The sequence below is a fragment of the Neopelma chrysocephalum genome, unplaced genomic scaffold (genome assembly GCF_003984885.1).
Source record: "Neopelma chrysocephalum unplaced genomic scaffold, ASM398488v2 Primary Assembly neopelma1_84, whole genome shotgun sequence".
Classification (NCBI taxonomy): domain Eukaryota; kingdom Metazoa; phylum Chordata; class Aves; order Passeriformes; family Pipridae; genus Neopelma; species Neopelma chrysocephalum.
In genome coordinates this window covers 1926075-1949979 of record NW_020897746.1, presented here as the reverse complement: position 1 = coordinate 1949979, position 23905 = coordinate 1926075, and the positions used below count along the sequence as shown (strand labels likewise).

Genomic DNA, 23905 nt, shown 5'->3' with positions numbered 1-23905 from the left:
CGGTGCAGGAGCGTGGTGTGGGAGGGTGGCCCAGGGAACATGGCCCATGGATCACGTTGTGGAAATGTGGTGCGGGAGCGCCGAGGGAGCAGCGCTTGCCTCCCTTGGGGGAGCAGCAGGAGGAGGCTGGTCTGGGGACAGGGCGTGTGATTTTCTCCAGGTTCGCTCTCCGGACGCCCCGAGGGGGTTTGCTGTGTCTCCGAGGGGGTTCGGCACATCTGCCCCCCGCACGGGAGGGGTGTCCCCACGTCCCCCCACCCCCGCGGGGAGCCGTGAGCCGTGAGCCGGGCACCGCGCGCACGCCCGGCCTCAAAATGGTGCCGCTGACACGGCGAGGAGCATCCTCCTTCCCGCATCCCCCGGGAATGCGGGGGCAGCGCCGGCTCCCTGCAGCCCAGGGAACGGGGCCAGCGGCCGAGGGGCTGCTAAACCCCTAATCCTCTTAGGGCTCCCTGCGACGCCGGCTCGTGACGGGCAGTGGGAGGCTCCGGTGGTTCCCGGCTCGTCGGCTGCCTGCAGAGCTGCCCCTGCTGCCAGAACCTCCGGGCTGGGATGAATGTGGGGAATGTGGCTCCCTCTTTGGTGGGATGGGGCAGCTGGATCCTTCTCAGGGCGCAAGAGGAGCTCGGGGACCATCCTCTTCCTCAGCCCTACTCCACTGGTCCCCATCTCGAGCACGGGCTGATGTTTATCCCTCTTCCCACTGTGCAGTCCTGAGCAGACCTCTCCAGACAGCTGGAAGTCAGGAGTAATAGATAGGATTAAGGAATGATAGATGAAAATAGGGAATAATAAAAGGAAGTAGGGAATAATACATGCAAATGTGGAATAACACGTGCAAATGTGGAATAAGACATGCAAATGTGGAATAATACGTGCAAATGTGGAATAATTAATGGAAATGACGAATAATAAATGGAAATAAGGAATAAAAGTGGAAATAAGGAATAATAAATGGAAATAAGAAATAATAAATGGAAATAAGGAATAATAAGTGGAAATAAAGAATAGTAATAGAACCCTGGTGTTTTGTCTCCCCTGGGAAAGGCTCGCTGGGGTACCTGCACCATAACTCTCTGGGGTCTGAGGGGTGGCCCCTCCTGCTTGTCACCAAACCCCAGTGGGCCACCATCACCCTGCAGTGGCAGTGCCCCTGAGTCTGGGGCTGGGGTCAACCAGGGTGGATGCTGTCCTGGGGCTGGGGTCTGTGCTGTGTGGAGGTTGTCTCTTGGGGGGAGATGGGAGCCTTGGGGGCAGTGGTGGCATCCAGCTGGTGTGTCTGTGTCTCCTATCCCGGCAGCTCCCAGAAGATCCCGTTGGTTCCCCCCCCGACACAGCGGGGAGGCTGGGGGGACACTGGGGACAAGCAGGGACATCTGCCCAGCCATCCTGCGGGGTGGGCAGAGCTGAGTCCCAACCCCTGATGGCTTTTCCTGCTTCTGGTGGTGCAATTTTCTTAATAAAAATGGAAGAAAACAGGCAGCTGAAGGGAAAACCCTTTCCATGGATCTGTCAGATGCCAGAAGGGGACAGGCAGGAGCAGCCCTTTGTCCCTGGGGTGGCCTCAGCTGGCACTGGGGTGGGGGGAGTGAGAGACCATCTGCAGCCACATGGGTCAGGGTTAATGTTGGGGTCAAGATCAGGGTCAGGATTAAGATAAGGGTCAAAATGAGGGTTTGGGTCAGGATTAGAGTTAGGGTCAAGGTTAATGTTAGGGTCAGGGTTACAGTTAGGATAAGGTAAGGGTTAGAGTCAGGATTAGGTTTAGAGTCAAGGTTAAGGTCAGGATCAGGATAAGGATGAGAACTGGGTTTGGGGTCAGGGAAGGGTCAAGATCAGTATTAGGGGGCCAGTGTGGACCTCCTGACCCCCCTGGGAAGAACAGCAGCCCCTGCAGGTGCTGGAGTGACCAGTCTATGTGACAGGACAAGCTGGAGCATCCCCACGCTCTGCTGGGCCCTGAGCACAGTATTTATTTTATTGTATTGTTTTATTTTAATTTAATGTTATTTTATTTTATTTTACTTTGTTCTTCTTTGTTTTATTTTATTTTGGTCATTTCACTGATAGAAAGAGCTGGGGATGCTCAGCCCAGCCCAGCCCCGTGCTTGGTACCCGACCTTGGGGACAATTGTTGTGCCCAGTCTGAAAAGGGCCATAATATTTATCTCCATGGGCTGGAAAAAGGAGAGAGAAGAGAAATCAATAAGTGACTGTAAAACATTCTGAGGATGTTTCTTGCAAAGTGCTTTCATTTTTATTTGTGTTTATTTATCCATCCCATCGGGGTCTGAACTGGTGGAAGCTCCACCCTGGCTCTGAGGTGATGGGATGATGGCACGAGGGTGTTGCCACCCACTCCAAACAGCCCTGTGAATTTTCCAGAATTGGCTCAATATGGAGTCTTTTTCCATTGGGATTAAAACAGGCACTTGCAGCCACGTGCAGCTGGGTTCCCAAACGGCACAGTGGGCATGGAGGACACCAGGGATCATGGCAGCAGCTTGGAGGGGTTGGATTTTTCCTCCTAGTCCTTCCTGAACATCCCACGCTGTATCCCCATTCCGGGGGGTAGGGAAGCTGTGGCATTTTGGTCTGGATGGCACTTTGGTGGCTCTCAGGGCAGATGTTTTTCCCAGCACCAGGATTTGCACATCAGTACAAAACCTCTAAACACTGAGGGTTTATTCTTGGTGCAGCAAGAATATTCGGCAAGAAATAAGGACATTTTATTCCGCTTGTACAAAATAAGGACAGAGGGAATAGAAGCACCACCTGGGATTTCTTCCGATGGGATTTGCAGGAGGGAACAACACCCTTTAAATAGCTGGGCTCCCCATCTGCACTTTGGGGTGCCAGTAACTCTCTGTCAGCAGACCCCCCTGGGAATTTTGGCCCTGCCACCGGTGCCGGCAGCATCCCCGCAGCCTTGGGGATATTTTTATCCTCCTCACCAGGCGGCAGCGCTGGCAAACTGGAATATTCATGGAGCGGGCTGAAGGTTTTGTCCCCACTCCAGCAGCCTCAGGGCTCTTCGCTCTGCAGAGGCTTCTCCATGATTTCTAAATCAGGATCAAAGCCCGGTCAGGATGCGACCCAGGGAGGGATGTGCCAGCAGCCAGGAGCAAAAGGCTTCATACATCCCGTGCTGAAGACACAGAGAACTCGCAGCTGGGAGAAGGGCAGGAGATGAGGAAAAGAGGGGATTTGCCTTTAAAACTCTGTCCCCCATTTTGCTTTGATTCCTTTGGTTTTCCCAGCTGTGGGCAGAAGGATGATGGAAAGCTGGACCAGCCTTCCCTGCCTGTGTCATCCTGCTTTTTCCAGCCTGGCTCAGCCAAAGGTGGGCGAGCTGCCAGGGGCTGAGCCCTGGCACTGGGACTGCTGGGTGGGCATCACTGCCTTCAGGTGCAGGTTTGGGACATGGGGACTGTCACACCGTGTCACCCATGGGCAGGACCAGCCCAGGGAGTGCTGGAGGAGGCGGCGGCGGGGCCGTCTCACCGTGTCTCGCTGGATGTTGCCGTCGGAATCGTCTCCCCGAGGGATCTGAGCAGCGATTTGAGGATATAAATATTTGATGTTTTGCTTCTTTGCCTGCTAAAAAGGCACCGGGAAGAATCCGCAGCTCCGTTTGGGCTCGGCAGATCCTGGTTGTGAACCCCTGGATCGTGTGTCCCCAGGGATGTGGTGGCCAGCAGAGCTCAGGTGGCGACAGGAGCTGAGGATGGCGCGGTCCTTGGACCAGCATCCAGCCTGGATTGCAATGCCCGGCGCTTCCAGGGGGTTCCTGGATGACACCCGAGGAGCTTCCTCCTCCCTCTGGCACATGCAGTGGATCCTCAATGGTTTATCTGAGTTGCGTGGTTGAACCTCACCTCGCCAACCTCGCCAACCTCGCCAACCTCACCCTCTGGGCTTGGGGGGCTGCAGGACCTGGAATTTTCCCATGGGTACCAGGCAGGTGCAGCCGCACCACAGGGAGATGTGGCAAGACCAGGATGGAGCTGGGCACTGACCCCACAGCTGCATGGGGTGTGGGGCAGACCCACCCATGGGAGTGAACACTGCCGGCGTGGGACAGCCTTGGCTGGGTCCTCATGTCTTCCTCTCCTGCACTCAGCCAGGAGGTTACTTTTAGGCTGGAGCAAGGAGAATTTGGGGGAATCAGCTTTGGTAATTAAATAGTGATTAAATATTTATGGGCAGACTGCAGAGAGGGGTGCCCAGGGGTGGGGTGAAAGGGGTATTTTGGGCAGGAAGGGTGGGCCAGAGGGTCCTCGAGGCAGACACACTGTGCCTCTGGAGATGCATCCTTGCTCCTGCTGTCCCCATGCCGGGTGAAGCTCTGCCCACCAGCCGGGCATGATGCTTTTCCCACTCAGAGGTAATACTGCCATGAAATCCTTGTTGTGTTTGGAGTTTTGCTGGCTCAGGGTCAAATCCCAGGCTGGCAGCTCGTTGTCTCAGGTGGCTGGAGCGTCGGAGGGGGACAGTGGCAGGGACACGGGGTGGGCACTGGTGATGGACTGTCCAGCCAGAAGGAGTTGTCTGGCATCAGCAGATGCTCTGGGGAAGCACTGGCTCTGCTGTACCTCCCCTGGTCAAGGCACTGGAAAGTCATGTATTTATGTGGGAATCAACATAATTTGCTTGATTGGTGTTGATTTCTGCTGGCAGCAGTTAGTTTTTGCAGAAGCCAATGCCTGACCACACAGTGGCTGCATCCCCTGCTCATTTGTTTTAAGTCTCTGTATTAATTGTCCTTTTTCCTCCCAGCTGCTTGCAGGGACTGAGTGTCTGGGTGCTGGCTGAGGAGTGCCTGCCTGGGTTTGTGCTGGGAAAAACAGCCCCGGGGTGCTGGAAACCTGGAGGGGAAGGGGAGGAGCAGGCTTTTGTTTGCTAAAAGGAAAGAGGAAAGAAAGCATTGAGAGCTGGTGCTGCTGGCTGCCTCTCCAAGGGATGCTCCCACAGGATGCATGGAACTCGTATGGCATGAAGTTTTGGGAGATTAGGGACCAGCCAGGGAAATTGGGGGTCCCTGCACCCCTCCCTTGGGTGCTGTCCTTTGCTCAGGACGCCTTGCATGGTCAAAACCCACCGTCTCTGGTTCCCTGGGGAAGTCGTGAGCCAGCACAGGAGCCCTGGGGACTCACCCTGGGAGACATGGGGATGGAAATAAATGGGTGTAAAGGATGGCCCAGAGCTGGTCCTGGCTTAAACTGGTGCCCAGAGGACATGTTTTGCTGGTGCCACCAGTTGCCTGCTCTGATGTATGGGAGCTGCAGCCACCGGATCACCCCTTCCCACACACCAGACCCTTGAGCATCATTCAGGGTCTGGGGTTTTGGGGTAGGCACAGATGGGCCCTGAACTCTGCCAGGGTGTGAGGGAGGGGGACTGATGTACCCCAGGGTGTGGGAGTCTGGGGTACATCAGAGTCTCCCCTCTGCTCCCCCTTGGGGGGGCTCTGGAACCCCCATGAATTGCTTCGATAGCAATTTGGGAAGGAGATGGGTTTGTGCAGGCAGGAGCTCAACTGCCTCCTGTGGGCCTGAGCAGGTCCTGGGGTCCCTTGGGATTGGGATGACAGTCAGCCCACGGCAGAGATGGAATTCAGGGATCTCTTTGACTCCAGGAATGGGGCACCGAGCGGGCTGGGATGGATTGGGGGTGCTGGGGAGGAACTGGGGGGTGTCAGGTGGGGCTGGGGGGAATGGGATGGGCTGAGGGGTGTTCTGGGAATAGACTGGGGGTGTGCTGGGGGTGGACTGGGGGTGTGCTGGGGATAGACTGGGGTGTGGCAGGTATGGATGAAGGATGGTGGGCTGCTGGGAATAGGCTGGGAGGTTGCTGGGGAGGAACTGAGGGGGCTGAGGATTGCTGAGGAAGGTCTTTGGGGGGTGCTGGGGAGGAACTGAGAGGTGCTGGGGATGGGTTCGGGTGTGCCTGGAGGGGCTGAGGGTTTCCTTGGTTGGGATCAAGATGCCAGGCTGGAACAGGGAGGGCATCTCTGCTGGAGCCAGACACGTTTCCCAGCATCAGTCACATCCAGATTGGTCCCTCTTGGGCTGTCGGGGGGTTTCTGCAGGGCTGCGATTTCAGAAGTGCCTTTGTGCTTTGGGCTCCAAAGTCCCACAGGGTCTGAACTCAGCTCTGGAGAGTAAACTGGGAGCTGGGGCTCCTGAATCCAGAGGGTTTCAACAAGTGGTTCTCCCTGGGAATGGGAAGCGAAGGCGAGAGAGTTTGTGGAGGGCACAGGGACCCTCACCCATCCTTGAGTGGGGCATTGCTTGGAGCACAGTATGGGAGGGAGAAGAAAGCACCAAGCAGGATTTGTTGAGCTGAGTGGAGATGCTCAGGGCTGTGGATTTGCTCAGGGCTGAGCCTGCTGGAGATGCTTTGCCGAAATCCCAGGGAGATGCTGCCATCCCACTGCTCCAGAAAATGCCACTGGGTGCCCTGGGAAAATCCCTGGGTACCAAAGAGGTGGCACTGGGGTCTCCTTGAGCATCTCTAATGTTGATCAAGTGTTCAGCACCCAAAAAATACCCTCCAAGGCAGGCAGGACAGAGCCAGGGATGTGCAGGACAGTCTCATCTCCCTGGCTGCTCCCAGGCAGGGTGTGCATTTGCCTCCGAGCATCACTTGCTTCAGGCTCACAGGATGGCTCATAAAACCATATAAGCTCCTGTAAAACCACATTAACTTTAGGCTGAAAACTATTTAACGTTAGAAACGTAAGGGATATAATGGGATTTTTCCTGGAGGCATTAGCAGCACGGAGCTGGAGCGCAGTGCGATGTCAGGGGAGTGGAAGGATGTTAATTTTTAGGTTTTACACATTAAATGGCCACGTGGAGGTTGGGCTGGGCATGCTGGGGGTTTGGAGGTGCCACTCGGTTCTGGTGCTCCTGGAGATGATTTGTAGGTTCCAGAGTGCTGCCAGCAGGACGAGTACAGAGACTTGCTCTGGGGGGAATTACTCGAGTTTTTTTGGTGCATCCCAGGGCCAGGCTTTGCAGCTGGAGCTCTTTGTGGTGGCTGCTGGTGGCATCACCTGTAGGATCCAGGTGGCCTGGGGAAGAGACTTGTCCCCAGTTTTGGCTGTGGAAAAACGCCCCGTGGTGGCTCCTGGGGCCATGTTTTACCTCGCTGGGGAAGCCACGGTGTGGGAGCAGGATGATTCCTGGCTCTGGATGCTGGTGCCCAGCACTGGCAGGATGTGGCACCTGGCTCCCACTGCCGTGACCAACCCCCCCACTGCAGCCTGAGTGGCTGTGGCGTGTCCACAGAGGGACCCCCATCCCCATCACAAGCAGGAGGGCAGGGGAAGTGATTCTGCCCCTGGACTGGGCACTGCTGAGGCCACACCTCGAGTGCTGTGTCCAGCTCTGGGCCCCTCAGTTCAGGAAGGCCCTGGAGGGGCTGGAGCAGGTCCAGAGAAGGGCAACGAGGCTGGGGAAGGGTCTGGAGCACAAGTGCTGTGAGGAGCAGCTGAGGGAACTGGGGGGGCTCAGCCTGGACAGGAGGAGGCTCAGGGGAGACCTTCTCACTCTCTGCAACTCCCTGACAGGAGGGGGGAGCCGGGGGGGGTCGGGCTCTGCTCCCAGGAACCAGCAGTAGGACAAGAGGGCACAGCCTTGAGCTGCACCAGGGCAGGTTTAGGTTGGACCTTGGGAAGAAGTTCTTCCCAGAGAGAGGGATCAGCCCTTGGAATGGGCTGCCCAGGGAGGGGGTGGAGTCCCCGTCCCTGGAGGTGTTTAAGCAGAGCCTGGATGTGGCATCAGTGCCATGGTCTGGGTGACAAGGTGGGGTTGGGTCATGGGTTGGACTGGATGATCTCAGAGGTCTTTTCCAACCTGGTTGATTCTGTGATTCTGTGGAAAGCATCCCAGCTCCCACAAATGACAAAATAAGGCAGGGAAACCCCTGCTCCTGCCGTGTGCCCATCGCTCTGCCACAGCCCTGGGCAGCTGTGCTGAGCAGCTCCAAGGGCCTCTTTGCTTATTCCCATCCATAAAATGCTGCAGCCTGTTTTTTTCCCTTTTTAAAGCCAACTTAATCACTGGCAGGTTCCCCAACCTGCTTGAGCATCCTGGAATGTGCATGGGGGGCTGTGCCAGGAGGTTGCTCTCCGTTAAAGCCACTGGGGCTTCTCACACTGAGGATGAGCTTAAAAGCAGATCAAGGCCAGATTTTTGGTTTTCTCTTTGAATCATCATTTTCTGTTTCCAAAATACACATCAAATTGTAGCACAGGTTGGTTTGTGGCTGCTGGGAGAGAAACCTGGCAGTGCAGGGACATGGGATGTGCAAATCCCATCCCCCAGCCTGGCTGGAAGAGGAGAAAACACATGGGAAAAAAAAATCACTTTTTATGGTAAAGTTTGGAAAGGATTCCCGGGGTGCCGAGGGAGCAGCAGGGACGTGCACCAGCAGTGCCTGCCTGTGGCTGTGCAACGCTCACCTGACTCACTGTCACCTCCCACTCCTTTGGGATGCTAAATATATCCCGAGCCGGGCGGGGGAGCAGGAACGGCCGTTGTGTCTGTGCTGGTGGATATTTGCTGCTTTTTTCCCTGTTTGTGCTAATTCTGTAGCGTTTCCAGCCCTGTCTAAATAAAGTGAAGGTGATTTCCAGAAGAGGAGGAGAAGCTGATCAGCTCTTGCTGCCGGGCAAGCAGCGCATCACTTGTGCTTCTTATAGATGTTCATTTAAATATGCTTATTTAAATCCCTTTTCTCCCCAATTAAAATAAATAGGGGGTTTAAAATTTATTTCTTTTTAAATTTCTTTTTAAACCAATTTAAATCGGATGCTGGGACAGCTTTAATACACAAAGTAGATGTAATACAGTTGATTTGGTGAGGTGCTGGCACAGGTTGCCCAGAGAAGCTGTGGCTGCCCCATCCCTGGAAGTGTCCAAGGCCAGGTTGGACAGGGCTTGGAGCAACCTGGGCTAGTGGAAGGTGTCCCTGCCCATGGCAGGGGGTGGAACAAGATGAGCCTTAAGGTCCCTTGCAACCCAAGCTATTCTGTGATTCTATGATTTACACTTTCTAAAAGGCTTTTGTGGTGTATTTGTGGATGAGCTGCTGCCGTGCCAGGCTCGCTCTCTGAACCTTGCTCTGCCTGTATTTGCTCCTTATTTCCACTGTTTCAATAATTCCCCCCATCTTTCCAACCTGAGAAACCACCTTGGATGGCAGAAAGAGACCAGGGCTCAGGAAATAAGGGTGTTTTTTAAGCGATGAGAGCACCAAGCTTTTGCTGTTCGTTAACAAACCTTTAGGGACTAATTGGCTGAATCACAGCTCTGCCTCAGCACATCTTGACAGAGCTCATTTTTCCAAGCGAGATGATGCCCTGACATTGTTAAAAACCCTGGGAAAATGAATAAATGATCCGGAGTGTGATGGTTGAAATGAGGCTGAGCAGATGTGGTGCGGAGCAGCCGCGGGCTCTGCGGGCAGGACGCTGCGGGTGCACACAGGGCCAGGGATGGCGGGTTTGTGTCTCCTTCTGCACCCCCAGCGCTCCTCACTAGCGAAGGCAGCGGATGACACGGGCTCTGGAGCAGTAAGTCCATCCCCAGTGAGCAGCAGGAAGGGTTCTGGCGAGGCCTCAGGCAGCAGCTGCCGCCTCAGATCCAGTGGCTGCGTCGGTCCGAGGAGGCTCAGCCGTGCGGACGGGCTGTGTCCTTGAAATCCTCAGTGCTGAGGGTGTGCAGAGCCCAGGGAGCTGCTTTCCTGTGCAGACACACCACCTCCCTCTGCAGCACTGCCTGCTTCCTTCTGGGAATTTAGCACCCCTGTTTTGCTGGGGATGATGAATAAATAAGTGAGAGATCAGCAGTGGACCCTACATTGGTGTGGTACATGGCAGGGAGCCACCAAGAGCTCCTTTCCAACCCAAACCATTCTGTGATTCTCTGATTTACACTTTCTAAAAGGCTTTAGACGTGGTTCCTTTGCTTCTTTAGGAGATGAGCCGATAGCTGATGAGACCAGAGATCCTCAAACCACCACCTGCATCCCAATGGAAAAGCACATTCTGGGTGTACATGGTGTGCAGCCACGTGTGTCAGACCCGTCACCAATGCTTTATCCTCTTTCTTGTCTTGCAGAGCTGAGAAGACTGAAGTGTTGAGCGAAGATCTCCTGCAGGTGAGGTCCTCTGTGAGGTCTGACCCATTCCCAGGTGTCCATGGGTGCCTGGGCACCCACCTCTGGGTGCTGGATGGATCAGCAGCTCCACGTTGGTCTGTGCTGCAGCGTCCCACAGGAGTGCGACGGGCTGGGAGGAGGAGGAGGGGGCTGGGAGCGTGGGAAGCAGCAGTGTCTCCCTCCCACGTGCCTCCTGGCCCTTTCCCAGCCTGGTTTCCAGGTCAGCTGGAATCGGATCCAGTCTTGTCTCTGCCAGGATGGCAACCTGATCCAGCCAGCCAGATTGTGGGCGCCTGTTCTCCGTATCCTGCCCTGGGGAAGGGACATGTGACAGCAGGGGATGGTTCCCAAAGCTGATGGGTTGGGTGATTTCAGCAAACCAGCCCGAGCCAAAAGCCTCCTGTGGTGCCTTGGATTAGCAGCTGTGATGCCCAGGTCATGTCTCCTGGCTTCCTGCATGCCCCAGGAGGGAAAGTGCCAGCAAAGGGATGTGAATTCACAAATCCATCACTGAATTCATGGAATCATGGAGTGGTTTGGGTTGGGACCTTAAAGATCAACTCATTCCACCCCCTGCCATGGGCAGGGACACCTTCCACTAGCCCAGGTTGCTCCAAGCCCCATCCAGCCTGGCCTTGGACACTTCCAGGGATGGGGCAGCCACAGCTTCTCTGGGCAACCTGTGCCAGGGCCTCCCTACCCTCACAGAGAGGAATTTCTTCCCAATATCCCATCTGACCCTGCCCTCTGTCAGGGTGAAACCATTCCCCCTTTTCCTGTCCCTCCAGGCCCTTGTCCCAACTCCCTCTCCAGCTCCCTTGGAGCCCCTTTAGGCACTGGAAGGGGCTCTAAGGTCTCCCTGGAACCTTCTTTCCTCCAGCCCTTGGAACATCTCTGGCTCCAACAATGTCACACAGGGGATTTTTACATCTTTTGGTGGTAATTCAGTGGGGAGGGTGGTCAGTGCCACCTTGTCCAGGTGTCTCCCAAAGGACCAGTCTTGTTTGCAGGGGTCTTTATCTAATTAACTCCAGTTTGGCTTATTTAGATGGGTGCACACCCACATGACCATCATACCTCTTCTTTCCAACATATACACAAACATGTGTGTATATATAATATATATAATTTATGTATAATATACATAATTTATATATAATATATATAATTTATATATATATAATTTTATATATATACATGTCCATGTGTATGTTGAAAGGAACAAAGAGGACAGAGACTGCTCCACCTCAGCCAGACATCCTGAAAATTTATTATTTGTTAAATATATATAATATTTTAAATATTATTTACATATAGTATATATTATTAGTAATATGTATTACTATAGTGATGGAAAATCACTCAGCCTGAGTGCCAGGCTCTCGTGAGGTGCCTCCTGCCTCGAGGACTTGCTGCAGGCTCAGGCAGGGAATATTTCTTTTCTTCCCCCTGGATCATTTCCCAAGGTTTTGAACTTTAGAGCCTATTTCTCTTTTTCCACATTGTATCCCCAAATTTTGAGCTTTCCATGTTTTCCCCACATCTCTCAGCTTTGCTTTTCGACAGATCTTGGTTGCTTACATTTAATGGCTCATCTCGCTGAGGTTTTGGGATGAATTACTTAATTTAATCAATTCAGAGGCAAATAAGGTGATTTTCAGTGATTGGCAGGGGATGGACACTGGGCTTTGGAGGCTGCTCCAGATCCAGGGCCGGGTGGAGCAGCAGCATCTCTGCTCTGGGATGGCTTTGGTCTCTGGTGCTGTCACATCCAAGAGAGCAACAATTCAAAGCACTCCGATGGCAAAGCCAGGAGTCCCCTGTGTCCCTGCCCGGGCCAGGTGGGATTCCCAGGGGATGGACACGGGTGCATCCGCAGGTGGAGAAGCGCCTGGAGCTGGTGAAGCAGGTGTCCCACAGCACCCACAAGAAGCTGACAGCATGTCTGCAGGGCCAGCAGGGCGTGGACGCCGACAAGCGCTCGGTGAGGGCTCCAGGGGCTCCAGGGGGGCCACGGGCTCCGGGGGTTCCGGGGGTGCCGGGGTGGGAACGCAGCCCCTCTCTTTGCAGAAGAAGCTGCCGCTGACGACGCTGGCCCAGTGCTTGATGGAGGGATCTGCTGTGCTGGGAGATGACTCCCTGCTGGGGTAAGGGGGGCCTGGGGCTGCCCCAGAGCTCTGACACTGCTGGGGGGTGCTGGGGTGCTGCTGCCAGGAATTGCTGCTGTTCCTTGTCTGTGGTGCTGGATAACAGGGAGGGTTTCACAGCAGTTTGGGAGGGCGGGGGTGCTCCTGGGAGCTCCTTAGTGCAGGGGTTTCCTTTTTTCTTCTCCTTATTGTGAGCTGGAGTCCTTTGGCCATGCAGTATACGATGTAAAGTGTGTGTGTATATATATATATATCTTAAGTAACTTAATATATACATAACTTAAGAAACTGTACAAATATTTGTATAATTCTTAACAAAGTCCTTTGGTCATGCAGTATACAATGTAAACTATGTGTGGATATATATCTTAAGTAACTTAATATATCTATAACTTAAGAAACTATGTACCTATAGGTATATAATTCTTAACAAAGTCCATATAACTTCAGACTGTAACTGGTACAATATTTAGGGAATGGGGAATGAGATTTCCTGACACCCACAGTGCCCACGGTCCCCCTCTCTCCAGCCCTCTACCAAGGACAGGCTGCCCCTCACCACAGGGGTGTTGGGTGCCCTTTGCCCACCCCGTGGGTGCAGGACAGCCACCCCCTGTCCCCCAGCCCCACAGTGCCCAGCTGTGCCCGTGTCCCTGCAGGAAGATGCTGCGGCTGTGCGGGGAGGCCGAGGACAAGCTGGCACAGGAGCTCATCCACTTCGAGCTGCAGGTGGAGAGAGACGTCATCGAGCCCCTCTTCGTGCTGGCTGAGGTGAGCAGCGTGGGGGTGTCACTGGGTGGGGGTGTCCCCGTGCTGGGGACTCACATCTCACTGGGGAAAGCACCCCTTGGGCAGCTTGTGGGTTCCTGGAGCTGGGCTGGTGCTGGAGCGTGTCCTGCTTGGCTCCTTCCCCTGCTCCCACTGCTCTTCCTCCTTTCTGCCTTTCCCAAGGGCAGTGAGTTAACACTGTTGTTTCAGACCCATTTTTCTAAGCTCCAAACACTCTTTGGTGTTGGGATTTTTGTCCCCCCCCTCCTTTTCTACCCTGCTGCCGACTTTGTTTTTCAATTTTACCCAATGATTTTTTCCCTGCTTTTATACCCAGAAAAACATCCTGGGCTTGGTTCTGATTTTGTCTTCCCCAGCAGAAGCAGAAGCTTTGAGGCACTACTGGTGTCCAGGGCTTTCAACTGTTACCAAATCCTTTGGGAAGTGGTGGCCATACATGGGGGGCTTTGAACTGCCATCCCCAAAAGCCCTTTTCCTTCCCCCATCCAGCTCCCCAGGGCAGGAAGCTTTGATCTCTCAAGGATGCTCCTCTTGGGTTCTGCAGTTGGGGCTGTCAAGGTGTGGCACAGTCCCTGTGGGGACACAGAGGAGGGATGAGCTGTGCCATCTCCCTGATGATGATGATAAAAGAAGGAGCTGCATCCTTATCTTGCCCCTGCCCAAACCCCCAGTGTGAGTGACCCATCCCTGGACACCTCTCCAGGGATATTTGTCTCCTCCCATTCCTGTGTGTCGCTGCAGGTGGAAATCCCAAATATCCAAAAGCAGAGGAAGCACTTGGCAAAGCTCGTGCTGGACATGGACTCCTCCAGGACGAGGTAGGAAGTGGCTTCAAATGCTTTATGAAAAATAAGAATTCCCAAGGGATGATTAGCTCCAGGGAGAGCAGGTCCTGGACTCCTGGCACTGCAGTTCCCTTGGGTCAGGAAGTGTCTGCTGTGTCACTGTGTGCCTTGAAGTCAAGCTCTGCAGTGAGCCACAATTTCTGCTCCTGTCTGCAGAATCCATGGATTCCTTTTCCTTGCCTGCCCTCTGCAGCAAAAGAGTATTTTTTTTCTGGCAGAAATCTGTATTTTGTTCCCTCTTTTCCCTATCTTGGTGAGTTCTGATGTGCTGGCAAAGAGCTGGTTGCTCCTGCCACTGCAGGGATTGTCCTGTGGCACCTCTGAGTTGTCCAGGGCCCCACTTCACAGCACATCCTGGGGAGAGGTTTGACAAGTGTCCCTTTATCTCTCCCCCCACCTGGATGAGGCTCATTATCCTGCTGAGAATAATGGCTTCATTAGAGCCCCGAGTGTACATCTGGCTGTGGGGATGGGGAATGGCTGGGGTTGGTAGTGGATGCTGCATCCCAGTTGGACTGGGATCATGCTCAGCCCTGGGGACCACGGTGGGCTTGGCTGAGAGGTGTCCCTGCGCTGCCCTCCAAGTCTGCTGGCATGTGCTCCCTGGTCCCTACAGGTCCCTGTCCCTCCCTGTGACAGCTCTGCCCTCTCCACAGGTGGCAGCAGTCCGTGAAGTCCTCGGGCCTGGCCAGCAACCTGCAACCCTCGGGCGCCAAAGCCGACGCTCTCAGGGAGGAGATGGAGGAGGCAGCCAACAGAGTGGAGATCTGCAGGGTACCCAGGGCTCCTGGGGGGACCAATCCTTGCTGGGGGGAATGACCTTGGTGTCCCAGACACTGTGGAAAACCTGCAGCCTCTCCTCTTACCCTGCTCTTCTTTTCTTACCCCACTGCCTGTGCTGGTCCCCATCCCCAGACACAGCCTGGTGGCAGTGGGTGATGTTCACCAGCCAAGCAGGGCATCCCCACTTCCTCTGTCCCCATCCTCCTTATCCCACTGGAGCTGGAGAGTATCCCATTCCCAGGGGACCCATCCTGGCAGGAGCCAGTGAGCTCAGCACTGAGCACACCCAGCCCTGGCCCAGAGTCCTGCTGTTAGAGACATTTCTCTCCCTTCTCTGTGCTGGATTTATTTCCCATAATTTTCAAGTGCTAAGAGGGACTTGAACCTCCTTCTGTGGGTTAAGGGGGACTCGGGTCCCCCTTCTGTGTGCACCTCATGAGGGTCTCAGACCCCCTGCACTGCTCAGGCTGTGCACTATAAACAAGGTGCAGGGCTCTCTAACACTAAGAGGGTCTCAAACCCACAGTATCTTCACCAAATCTGCTCAGGGAATTGTAACACTAACCCTTGAGTGCCTCCCACTCTGCAGGTCCCAGGTGAGCTCACCCACTGCTGCCAGTTGGATGTTTGGAGATGGGAGGATCTGAAGGTGGTGGCCTGGGATTCCACCTGGGTCACCAAATTGCTAGAGAAATTTCTCTCCTTTAGATTTCCCACAGAAGAGTCTCAGACATCCAATTCCAGGGAAAAATAATTTAATAATTGAGTGGTACAGCAGTGGGAACAACTCCATCTGGTGGAGCTGTTCAGGGACCCTGAACAAAGAAAATCTGGGACTTTTTAATGTCCCCATTCTTCCCATGCTCACACCTCTTGGTCCTCTGGTGATTTTGGGTCTGGGGTTCTCTAATACCTCCCTGGATTCTCTCTCCATGCCCACACAGGCAGGTCAATAACTGTTCTTACCTTCTGGCTGATGTAACTCAGTAACAAGCTTGATTTATGTTTACCCTCCACCTTATCTCTACCAAGGTCTCATGCCTTTTCTGTTGCCTGTTCTTGAAGGTCTTTTCCCTTGAGTCCTCTTATCTGGTGGGATAAGTGGATCCAGGCTCCATTTCCTCCCCTGCTCACACTAAGTTCTGAGCAGGGCCCACTGTGATGCAAATGAACCCCAAGTAATCACACAATTAATTTCTAATATTCTGTAAGTAAACAATTTAATCCCCAAACCTGCAGGAAGTGCTGACATGTGCCAAGCCCACATCACCCCCCACCATCTCACAGGGCCATGATCTCCCCAGCTGGTCAGGCTGGGTGGGAGAAGTGTCCAAGCCGGGGGGACACACTGCAGCCAGCACCTTTGTCATGGAATATGGGATTGAGTGATAAAACCCACTGGAAGTTTTGTGTGGCTTTGAATTCTCCTGGGGCAGAAGATGCGAAGGGCTGGGCAAACCTGGTGCTGTGGCATTGGGCAGGTTGGGGGCAGGAGATGGAGCTGTGTGAGTGTCTCAAATCCTGGCTCTGTCCTCCAGGGACACAAACAGAACCCACATCCTTTGAAATACAAACTCGGGCTGTGTCTCCCCATCTTGGGGCATCTCAGCCCCGCACACCCAGCAATTTCCAAGCAAACAAGTGCAGCCGGGAACTGCCCCCAGTACAGTCACTGCACTGGTGCTGGATGTTGCAGCTGGAATGTGTTTCAAAGCCTTGATGGTTTTCCTCCAGTTGAATTATCCCAAGGGATTCTCGGAAAGGAGTAATCCGGGAAGTGGCAAAGTCTTATTTTGCGAGCGCGAAATTTCCACGGTGCTGGAAAATTGTGGGCTCTGGAAGGAGGTACAGGGGGTGAGGTGGGAGGTGTCTGTGTGGTGGCAGAGAGCAAATCCCCGTGGTGCTGCCATACACTCAACATCCCCAGCACATCTCGAGTGGGGGCTGCACTGTGCCACGCTGGCTCCTGGTGTGACCAAGCTGGTCCCTCCTGGTGACCCCCTGAGGTGCCACCAGGGCAGCACGAGCGGGACGGTGACTGATCCTCTGCTCTCCGCAGGACCAGCTCTCGGCTGACATGTACAATTTTGTGGCCAAAGAAGTAGACTATGCAAACTATTTCCAAACTGTAAGTGCCGCCCGTCCCCGTGGGGCTCCCGTGTCCCTGTCCCCCTGTGTCCCTGTCCCCCTGTGTCCCTGTCCCTGTCTCTGTCCCCGTCCCCGGCCGTGGGGGTGACGCCGGTGCCGTGTGTCCGCAGCTGATCGAGGTGCAGGCCGAGTACCACCGCAAGTCCTTGGCGCTCCTGCAGAACGTGCTGCCCCAGATCAAAGCCCAGCAGGGTGAGTGCCCACGGGGTCTGTCCTGGTCCTGCACATGACACTGAGGCCCCTGTGTCAGGCCAGCACCAGAGCTGGCCCTGGGGTGACCCCGCAGTGTTGTGGCTGAGCATCCTCCCTTTGCCTGCCCTGTCTGCATCCCGCCTGCTCTGGTGCTGGGGAGGGCATCCCATCCCTACCCCACTTGGCTGTGGGGTGCAGGATTCAGCCAGCTTCATGGAAAGGGGGAACCTGCCTGATTGTGGCACAGGCTGCCCGGAGAAACTGTGGCTGCCCCATCCCTGGAAGTGTCCAAGGCCAGGTTGGACAGGGCTTGGAGCAACCTGGGCTAGTGGAAGGTGTCCCTGCACATGGCAGGAGGGATGAACCAGATGGTCTTTTAAGTCCCTTCTGACTCAAACCATGATTTTATGATCCTGGCAATGAATCCTGTCCACTTTAAGGTGGTTTTTTCCTGTGTTAATAATACCCTCTTCCCTCTCAAAGTGAAGAACTGTAGAGGATACCTTGGAAAAATCAAAGCAGCCTTGGCGGTGCTGCAAAAACTCTGATTTATCAGCAAGCAGCAGGGAGCTGTAATCAGATAAACTCCATAGTTATAGGTTTGATTTTGAATGCCACCTCCTGCCCTAATGCCAACCCCAGCGCCAAGGGGAGGCTTGGGGTGTCACTCTGTGATGTGCAGCCTCTGTAGGCACTGGGCTTGGAGCCCAAGGTTGGGGTGAGACCCACATGATGGCCCCAGGAGCAGCTCCTTCACAAGGCAGAGCTCAGGGTCCTGCCATCACTGCAATGGGGCAGGGAAGGATTCGTTTGGGTTTTTTCTCTCGTTCCCACAAAATATTCCTGTCTCTAACTGTGATGGAAGAAGGGAGAAATATTGCAAAGGTTTGCCTGTCATTGCCCGCCCTGGAAAATGTTATCCAGCCCCTTTGAAATGTCCCATGTGATGATTGGAAAACATTTTGTTTGGATTTTATGTTTAAAAAGCACTTCCTGAGCTGCCCAGGACAGAGGGTCATGGTCCTGTTATTTTAGCATCACCCAAATGGAATATTTTGCTACCAGGAGCCTTTCAGGGAAGGGATGCTGAATCCAGCACCATCCTCCTCACCCTGTCACCCCCTTTGCCCGTCACAGAGGCGTGGATGGAGAAGCCCTCCTTTGGGAAGCCCTTGGAAGAGCACCTGGCTGTCAGCGGGCGGGAGATCGCCTTCCCCGTGGAGGCGTGTGTGACCATGCTGCTGGAGTGTGGGATGCAGGAGGAGGTGGGTCCCATGTCCAACCACCCTTGCTGGGCTCGATGGAAGGGGCCATGGGTGCCTCTGGGGCAGGGATGAGGAACTGGAGGGATCTGGGGACACCCCCAGCCCCAAAGCTTGTGCGACGCTGTCCCGTGTCCTCTGCCAAGGGTCTGTTCCGAGTGGCTCCCTCGGCCTCCAAGCTGAAGAAGCTGAAGGCAGCCCTGGACTGCTGCGTGGTGGACGTGCAGGAGTACTCAGCTGACCCTCATGCCATCGCAGGTGAGGGCTCCTCAGGGCAGGGGGTTGGTGGTGTGGGGGGTGGCCCATCCAGGCACCCACCGTGGGCACCCAGAGGGTGGGTCAGTGGCACGAAGTCTAGTTGGATACCAGTAACTAGTGGTGTAGTCCAGGGGTTGATACTGGGTCTGATTTTGTTTAACACCATTAATTAACGCCCTGGCCGATGGGGCAGGATGCACCATCAGTGAGCTGGCAGATGACACAACCTGGGGCTGCCCCACAGTTGTGCTGCCATCCACAGGGACCTGGACAGGCTGGAGATGGGCAGAGGGGGCCAGGCGCTCCTGCAGGCACAGGATTGGACCCTGGTTTCCCACTGGGAACCTGTTCCCAGCACAAGGAGCTTTTAATGTCCTAAGCAAAAACAAATGAGGGAGAGCTGGGAGAATGCCTGGTGGAGGGAATCAGGGAGATGCTGGGAGGGACTAGTGGGGGTGGCCAGGTGGTTGCTGGAGGTCAGGGGGTGCTACAGGCTCCACCAAGCCGGGGAGACTAGCGGGTGCTCTGGGGTGTGGTGGGTGGGAAGGTTGGGAGGGATGGAGTCAAAATGCCCAGGAGCGAAACCACTTGGTGCCCAACAGCTGGTGCCACCCGCAGTGCCAATGCCTGTGTCCCCTGTGTGCCACAGGAGCCCTCAAGTCCTACCTGCGAGAGCTGCCGGAGCCCCTCATGACGTTTGAGCTGTATGAGGAGTGGATCCAGGCCTCCAAGTGAGTCTGGGGCATCTCCCCCATTCCTCTGTGACACAAGTGGTGGCATCTTGGGTCCCCATGGATCGTTCAGGGGCCATGGGTTATTTCTGACATGGCTCACAACATTTGGGATGTTTCTCCCGGGGACTGAGAACCAGAAGGTGGGGAGAGGCCCGGCATCCAACCTCCACTGAAAAGGTTTCCTTCTCCTTTTCACCAGGTTTTGGGGATTAATTTACTTTTATAGCATTGGCAGCAGCCTGGGGGTTTCTCAGGGTCCCCCAGGGCAAGGGGTGGAGGGGTCTAAAGCCCAGGGGTGGGGTGGGGATGAGGGATAACATTCTCTCACACCTCCTCACAGCATCCCAGAGCAGGAGAAGCGGCTCCAGGCTCTCTGGAACGCCTGTGAGAAGCTGCCCAAAGCCAACTACAACAACATCAGGTGAGCCTGGGGCCAGCAGGACACAGGGAGGGGACAGAGAGGGTGTGATCAGTAAATACATGGACATGTTTTGGATCTGCCCTCCAGGTATGTGATTAAATTCCTGGCCAAGCTGACCGAGTACCAGGACATGAACAAAATGACACCGAGCAACGTGGCCATCGTGCTGGGGCCCAACCTCCTCTGGCCACAGGCAGAAGGGTGAGGAGCTGGACAGGGGGATGCTGGGGAAGGGGCTGAGGGGGAAACTGGGGGCAAATCCCACTGGAAATAAGGCTGGACTGCGATGGGGTTGCTGAGGGGCTGAGGTTGCTGTGCTGCCCACCACCTTGCAGGAACATGACGGAGATGATGACGACCGTGTCGCTGCAGATCGTGGGCATCATCGAGCCGCTCATCCAGCACGCCGACTGGTTCTTCCCAGGAGGTAAGCTGTGGCTGTGGGGGCAGCATGGGCTCTGTGGGACGTCCTGGCTCTCCCTAGGGAGCTCCCAGATTTATTTTTGCCGGCCCTCTCTGCTTGCCTTGGCTTGGGGCAGGGGCAGGGCAGAGATCTGGCAAGACTCACAGCAGTGAGCCCAACCCGAGACCCCCACGGGTGTTTCTGCGGGGCCAGTATCCCCTCACTGAGGACACTTATCCCGACATCATCCCTCCCTGCTCCTTTCCCCCTCCTCCAGACATTGAGTTCAACGTGACAGGCAACTATGGCAGCCCCATGCATGTCAACCACAATGCCAACTACAGCTCCATGCCCTCCCCGGACATGGACCACGCCGACCGCCGGCAGCACGACCAGGCACGGCGGCCCCTCAGCGTGGCCACGGACAACATGATGCTGGAGTTCTACAAGAAGGATGGGTAGGGTCTTTGAAGTGCCAGGGTTTGGGGAGAGGGAGGTGGTGGCTTTGCCAGTGTCCCTGTGATAGGAGCAGCATCCTGGGGGCACCTGGAGAGGATGTTCAGCATCCTTGGCTTTGCCGCCACCGCGGGACGGGGTGGCGTTGAGCTGGTGGAGGTTGGGTGGTCCTGGGGTGGGAGAACCCCCTGTTCTCTGTACCAGCCTCTTGAGGATGCTCAGGTGAGCCCAGGGTTTGACTCCCACCCCCAGCCCACTGTAGATGGGAGTGGGGTGGCCTGTGGTGTGACACCAAGGCTGGGCTGTGCTGCAGACAGGTGCCCTGGTGTCCTCAGGGTCTGCAGGCTTTGCTCCAGGGGAAAGCTCCCCATTCCCAGCCTGTGCATGTCCTCCCCATGCTGCCTCACAGGTCAATTCCAGAAAACACCCCAATGTTCGCTTCATCCAAAAAAAAGTCCCCATTTCCAGAAAATGTCCCACACTGTCCCTCCCACTGGCATAGCCTGGTCCCCACTGTGCCCTCTGTCTAAGCCCCTGGGCCTCACAGCTCCTCTGCCCAGCATTGGGCTCTCACTCTGTGCACTGACCAGTTTTAGGGGTTTTATCACACTAATAATTATGTGTTTCTGCCCATGCAGCCTTAGGAAAATCCAAAGGTACTGTATCCTCTGCAGTGGTTCTGGGAAGCTGCTGGGATGCTGGCAGGGTGCTGGCTGGGTGCTGGGACAATGCTGCTGCGTGCTGGTACTCAGGGAAGGGAGAGGTGGCCGGTGGGAGACGCAAGCACGTCCCACCCTGCCCTGGGTTTATTCCCAAGCGTTTCCCAATGGAGGAGGCGTTTTTAGGGACCAGGCACCTTTAAGGAGCCGCGACGTGGTGCTGGCGGTGCCCTCCCGCCGGGTGGGTGCCGAGCCCCTGTCTCTGTGTGCCCCCAGCATGGGCGTCAGGGTGATGGACACCTCGTGGGTGGCTCGCCGAGGCACCTCCGCGGGACGCAAGGCATCCTCCGCCCCTCCGTCCGCCCAGCCCCCCGCGCCGCCCGCCGAGCTGCCCCCCACGCCCCACTCGCCCATTCCCGAGCAGTCGCCGGAGATTTCAGCCACGCCTTCCCCGCCTCCCACCAGCTTCGGCTTCCCGCCGGGAACCGAGCGGACAAGGTAAGGCCGCCAGCGCCCCGTGTCCCCAAGCCGGGCATCCTCCCCGTGTGTCAGTCCGGCTGTAAAACAACCCCCCTGCGCGGGAGAGATGTTCAGCATTCCTGGGAGAGGAGCAGCATCCCGGGAAGAGCAGGAGGAGGTGCTCAGCATCCCTGGGATAGGAGCAGCGTCCTGGGGGCAGTGGGTGGAATGATGCTCAGTATCCCTGGGAGAGGAGCAGCATCCCAGGAGCAGCAAGAGGAGATGCTCAGCATCCCTGGGAGAGGAGCAGCATCCTGGGGGCAGCAGGAGGAGAGGATGTTCGGTATCCCTGGGATAGGAGCAGCATCCTGGGAGCAGAAGGAGGAGGAGATGCTCAGCACCCCTGGGAGAGGAGCAGCATCCTGAGGGCAGCAGGAGAGGATGTTCAGCATCCATGCAGCCACTGCCACATTCCCATCCTGCCATTCCCATGGGAACCATGCTGCCTTCAGGGTCCCTTGCCCGGGTGTAGCAGAATTTGGGCTGGAGGTGCCAGGAAGGTGCAGGGAAAAGCTTCAGGGAGCCCAGAGACCCCCGAGCCCTTTGGCTGCCAAGGGTCTGTCTCCAACTTTAATTTGCACAGGTCAGATGGAAGAAAGTGCCTAAATCCCACTTTCTTTTGCCCCGAAAAGGGGAGCAGAGCTGGGCTCTGCCCTGGGGTGCACAAATTGGGTGGGGGGGAACAGCCGCGGGTGGGTCGTGCCGTGGCACGAGCCGGGGGGATTCGGCACCACGAGGGCTCCCCTGCCTCTCCCCCGCCCTCCCCGCCAGCGCTTCTGCTCTTTTATTATTTCTTCCTCCCTTTTCTATTCTTTTTGCCGGTTTTTATGGTGCTTCTGTACATTTGCAGCAGGGCTGACCTGGCATCTGCCTGGCGCAGTGGCGGCCCCAGCGCCCCCCGCCCCGGGGACGAGCGGGACCTTCCGTGCCCCGGCTCCTGGCCCCGTCCCCCTCCCTGGGCACAGCCCCTCTGGCCGGGCTGCAGCCGCAGCCTCCCCCCTGCCCGCGCCTCCCCCTCGCTACCTCATCCCTGCTCCCTGCATTGCCCCCCGCTGTCCCCGTGGCACTGTCCCTCCCTGTCCCCGTGGCTCTGCCCCCCCAGCGGGGTCCCCCCTGCGCCCCCCTTCCCCCGGGGCAGCCGCCCGCCCGCCCGCGCCGCAGGACTCGGCCCCCCGAGGTAACCGCGGGGACACCGGCGGGGGGGCGGGGGGTGTCACCTCTGTCCGGGGGGACCCTGGGTCCTGGGGGGGGGGTGGCCACAAGCAGCTGGGGTTGAGAAAACCCCTGGGGGGCAGCGGGAGGGGGGCACTGGGTGCTGGGTGCGGGAAGGACCTCACGGCTCTCCCTCTTCTTTCTTCTGCTATTTGTTTTAATTTTTCTTTCCTGTTGTTGTGACTAATTTTTTACGTTTTCATTTTATTTATTTTTAAATTTATTTTTACTTTATAATTTATTTTTAATTTAATTTTATTTTTTATTAATTTTTCATTATATTTGAATTTTACTTTTTGATTTTTTAAATTTTTATTATGTCTTTTACTTTCTATCCTTTTATTTTTAATTCTTTGAATTTTTAATTTTTACATTATGCGTTTTATTTCTCTTTTAATTTATTTTTCTTTTATTTTATTTCATTTTTTATTTTATTTTTCCTGTTTATTATTTTCCTTTTTATGTTTCATTCCTTGCTTTTCCTTTCCCTTTTGATTTTCTCCTTTTTCTTTTTTCTCTCCTCTCCTCTCCTCTCCTCTCCTCTCCTCTCCTCTCCTCTCCTCTCCTCTCCTCTCCTCTCCTCTTGCTTCTTTTCTTTTCTCCTTTTCTTTTTCTTCTTTTTATCCTTCTTTTTATCCTTTTTCTTCTTCACCTTTTTCTTTTCCATTTTCTTCTTTTCCTTTTTTGTCTTTTCCTTTTTTTCTTTTTTATTTATTTTTTCTTTTTTCTTTTCCCCTCCTTCCTCTTCCTCTTCCTCTTCCTCTTCCTCTTCCTCTTCCTCTTCCTTTCTCTTTTTCTTCCTCTTTCTCTTTCTTTCTCTTCCTGTTCCTCTTTCTTTCTCTTTCTTCCTCTTTCTCTTTCTTTCCCTTTCCCTTTCCCTTTCCCTTTCCCTTTCCCTTTCCCTTTC

At 55.0% G+C, this 23905-nt stretch overlaps 1 protein-coding gene across 1 annotated transcript in view; it reads left to right on the top strand.

Annotated features, from left to right (window-relative positions):
- The window catches only part of ARHGAP44 (Rho GTPase activating protein 44), a 38154-nt gene that overhangs the window by 7714 nt on the left and 6535 nt on the right, over positions 1 to 23905 (top strand). The window contains exons 2-19 of the mRNA XM_027691827.1: positions 3860 to 3950; positions 10128 to 10170; positions 12050 to 12154; positions 12241 to 12317; positions 12977 to 13088; positions 13848 to 13924; positions 14608 to 14725; positions 16794 to 16862; positions 16993 to 17074; positions 18212 to 18339; positions 18483 to 18594; positions 19244 to 19325; positions 19669 to 19749; positions 19837 to 19950; positions 20085 to 20176; positions 20430 to 20610; positions 21247 to 21264; positions 21544 to 21765. Coding sequence (XP_027547628.1) covers positions 3860 to 3950; positions 10128 to 10170; positions 12050 to 12154; positions 12241 to 12317; positions 12977 to 13088; positions 13848 to 13924; positions 14608 to 14725; positions 16794 to 16862; positions 16993 to 17074; positions 18212 to 18339; positions 18483 to 18594; positions 19244 to 19325; positions 19669 to 19749; positions 19837 to 19950; positions 20085 to 20176; positions 20430 to 20610; positions 21247 to 21264; positions 21544 to 21765 — 1804 coding nt within the window. The remainder of the gene's footprint in view (positions 1 to 3859; positions 3951 to 10127; positions 10171 to 12049; positions 12155 to 12240; positions 12318 to 12976; positions 13089 to 13847; positions 13925 to 14607; positions 14726 to 16793; positions 16863 to 16992; positions 17075 to 18211; positions 18340 to 18482; positions 18595 to 19243; positions 19326 to 19668; positions 19750 to 19836; positions 19951 to 20084; positions 20177 to 20429; positions 20611 to 21246; positions 21265 to 21543; positions 21766 to 23905) is intronic.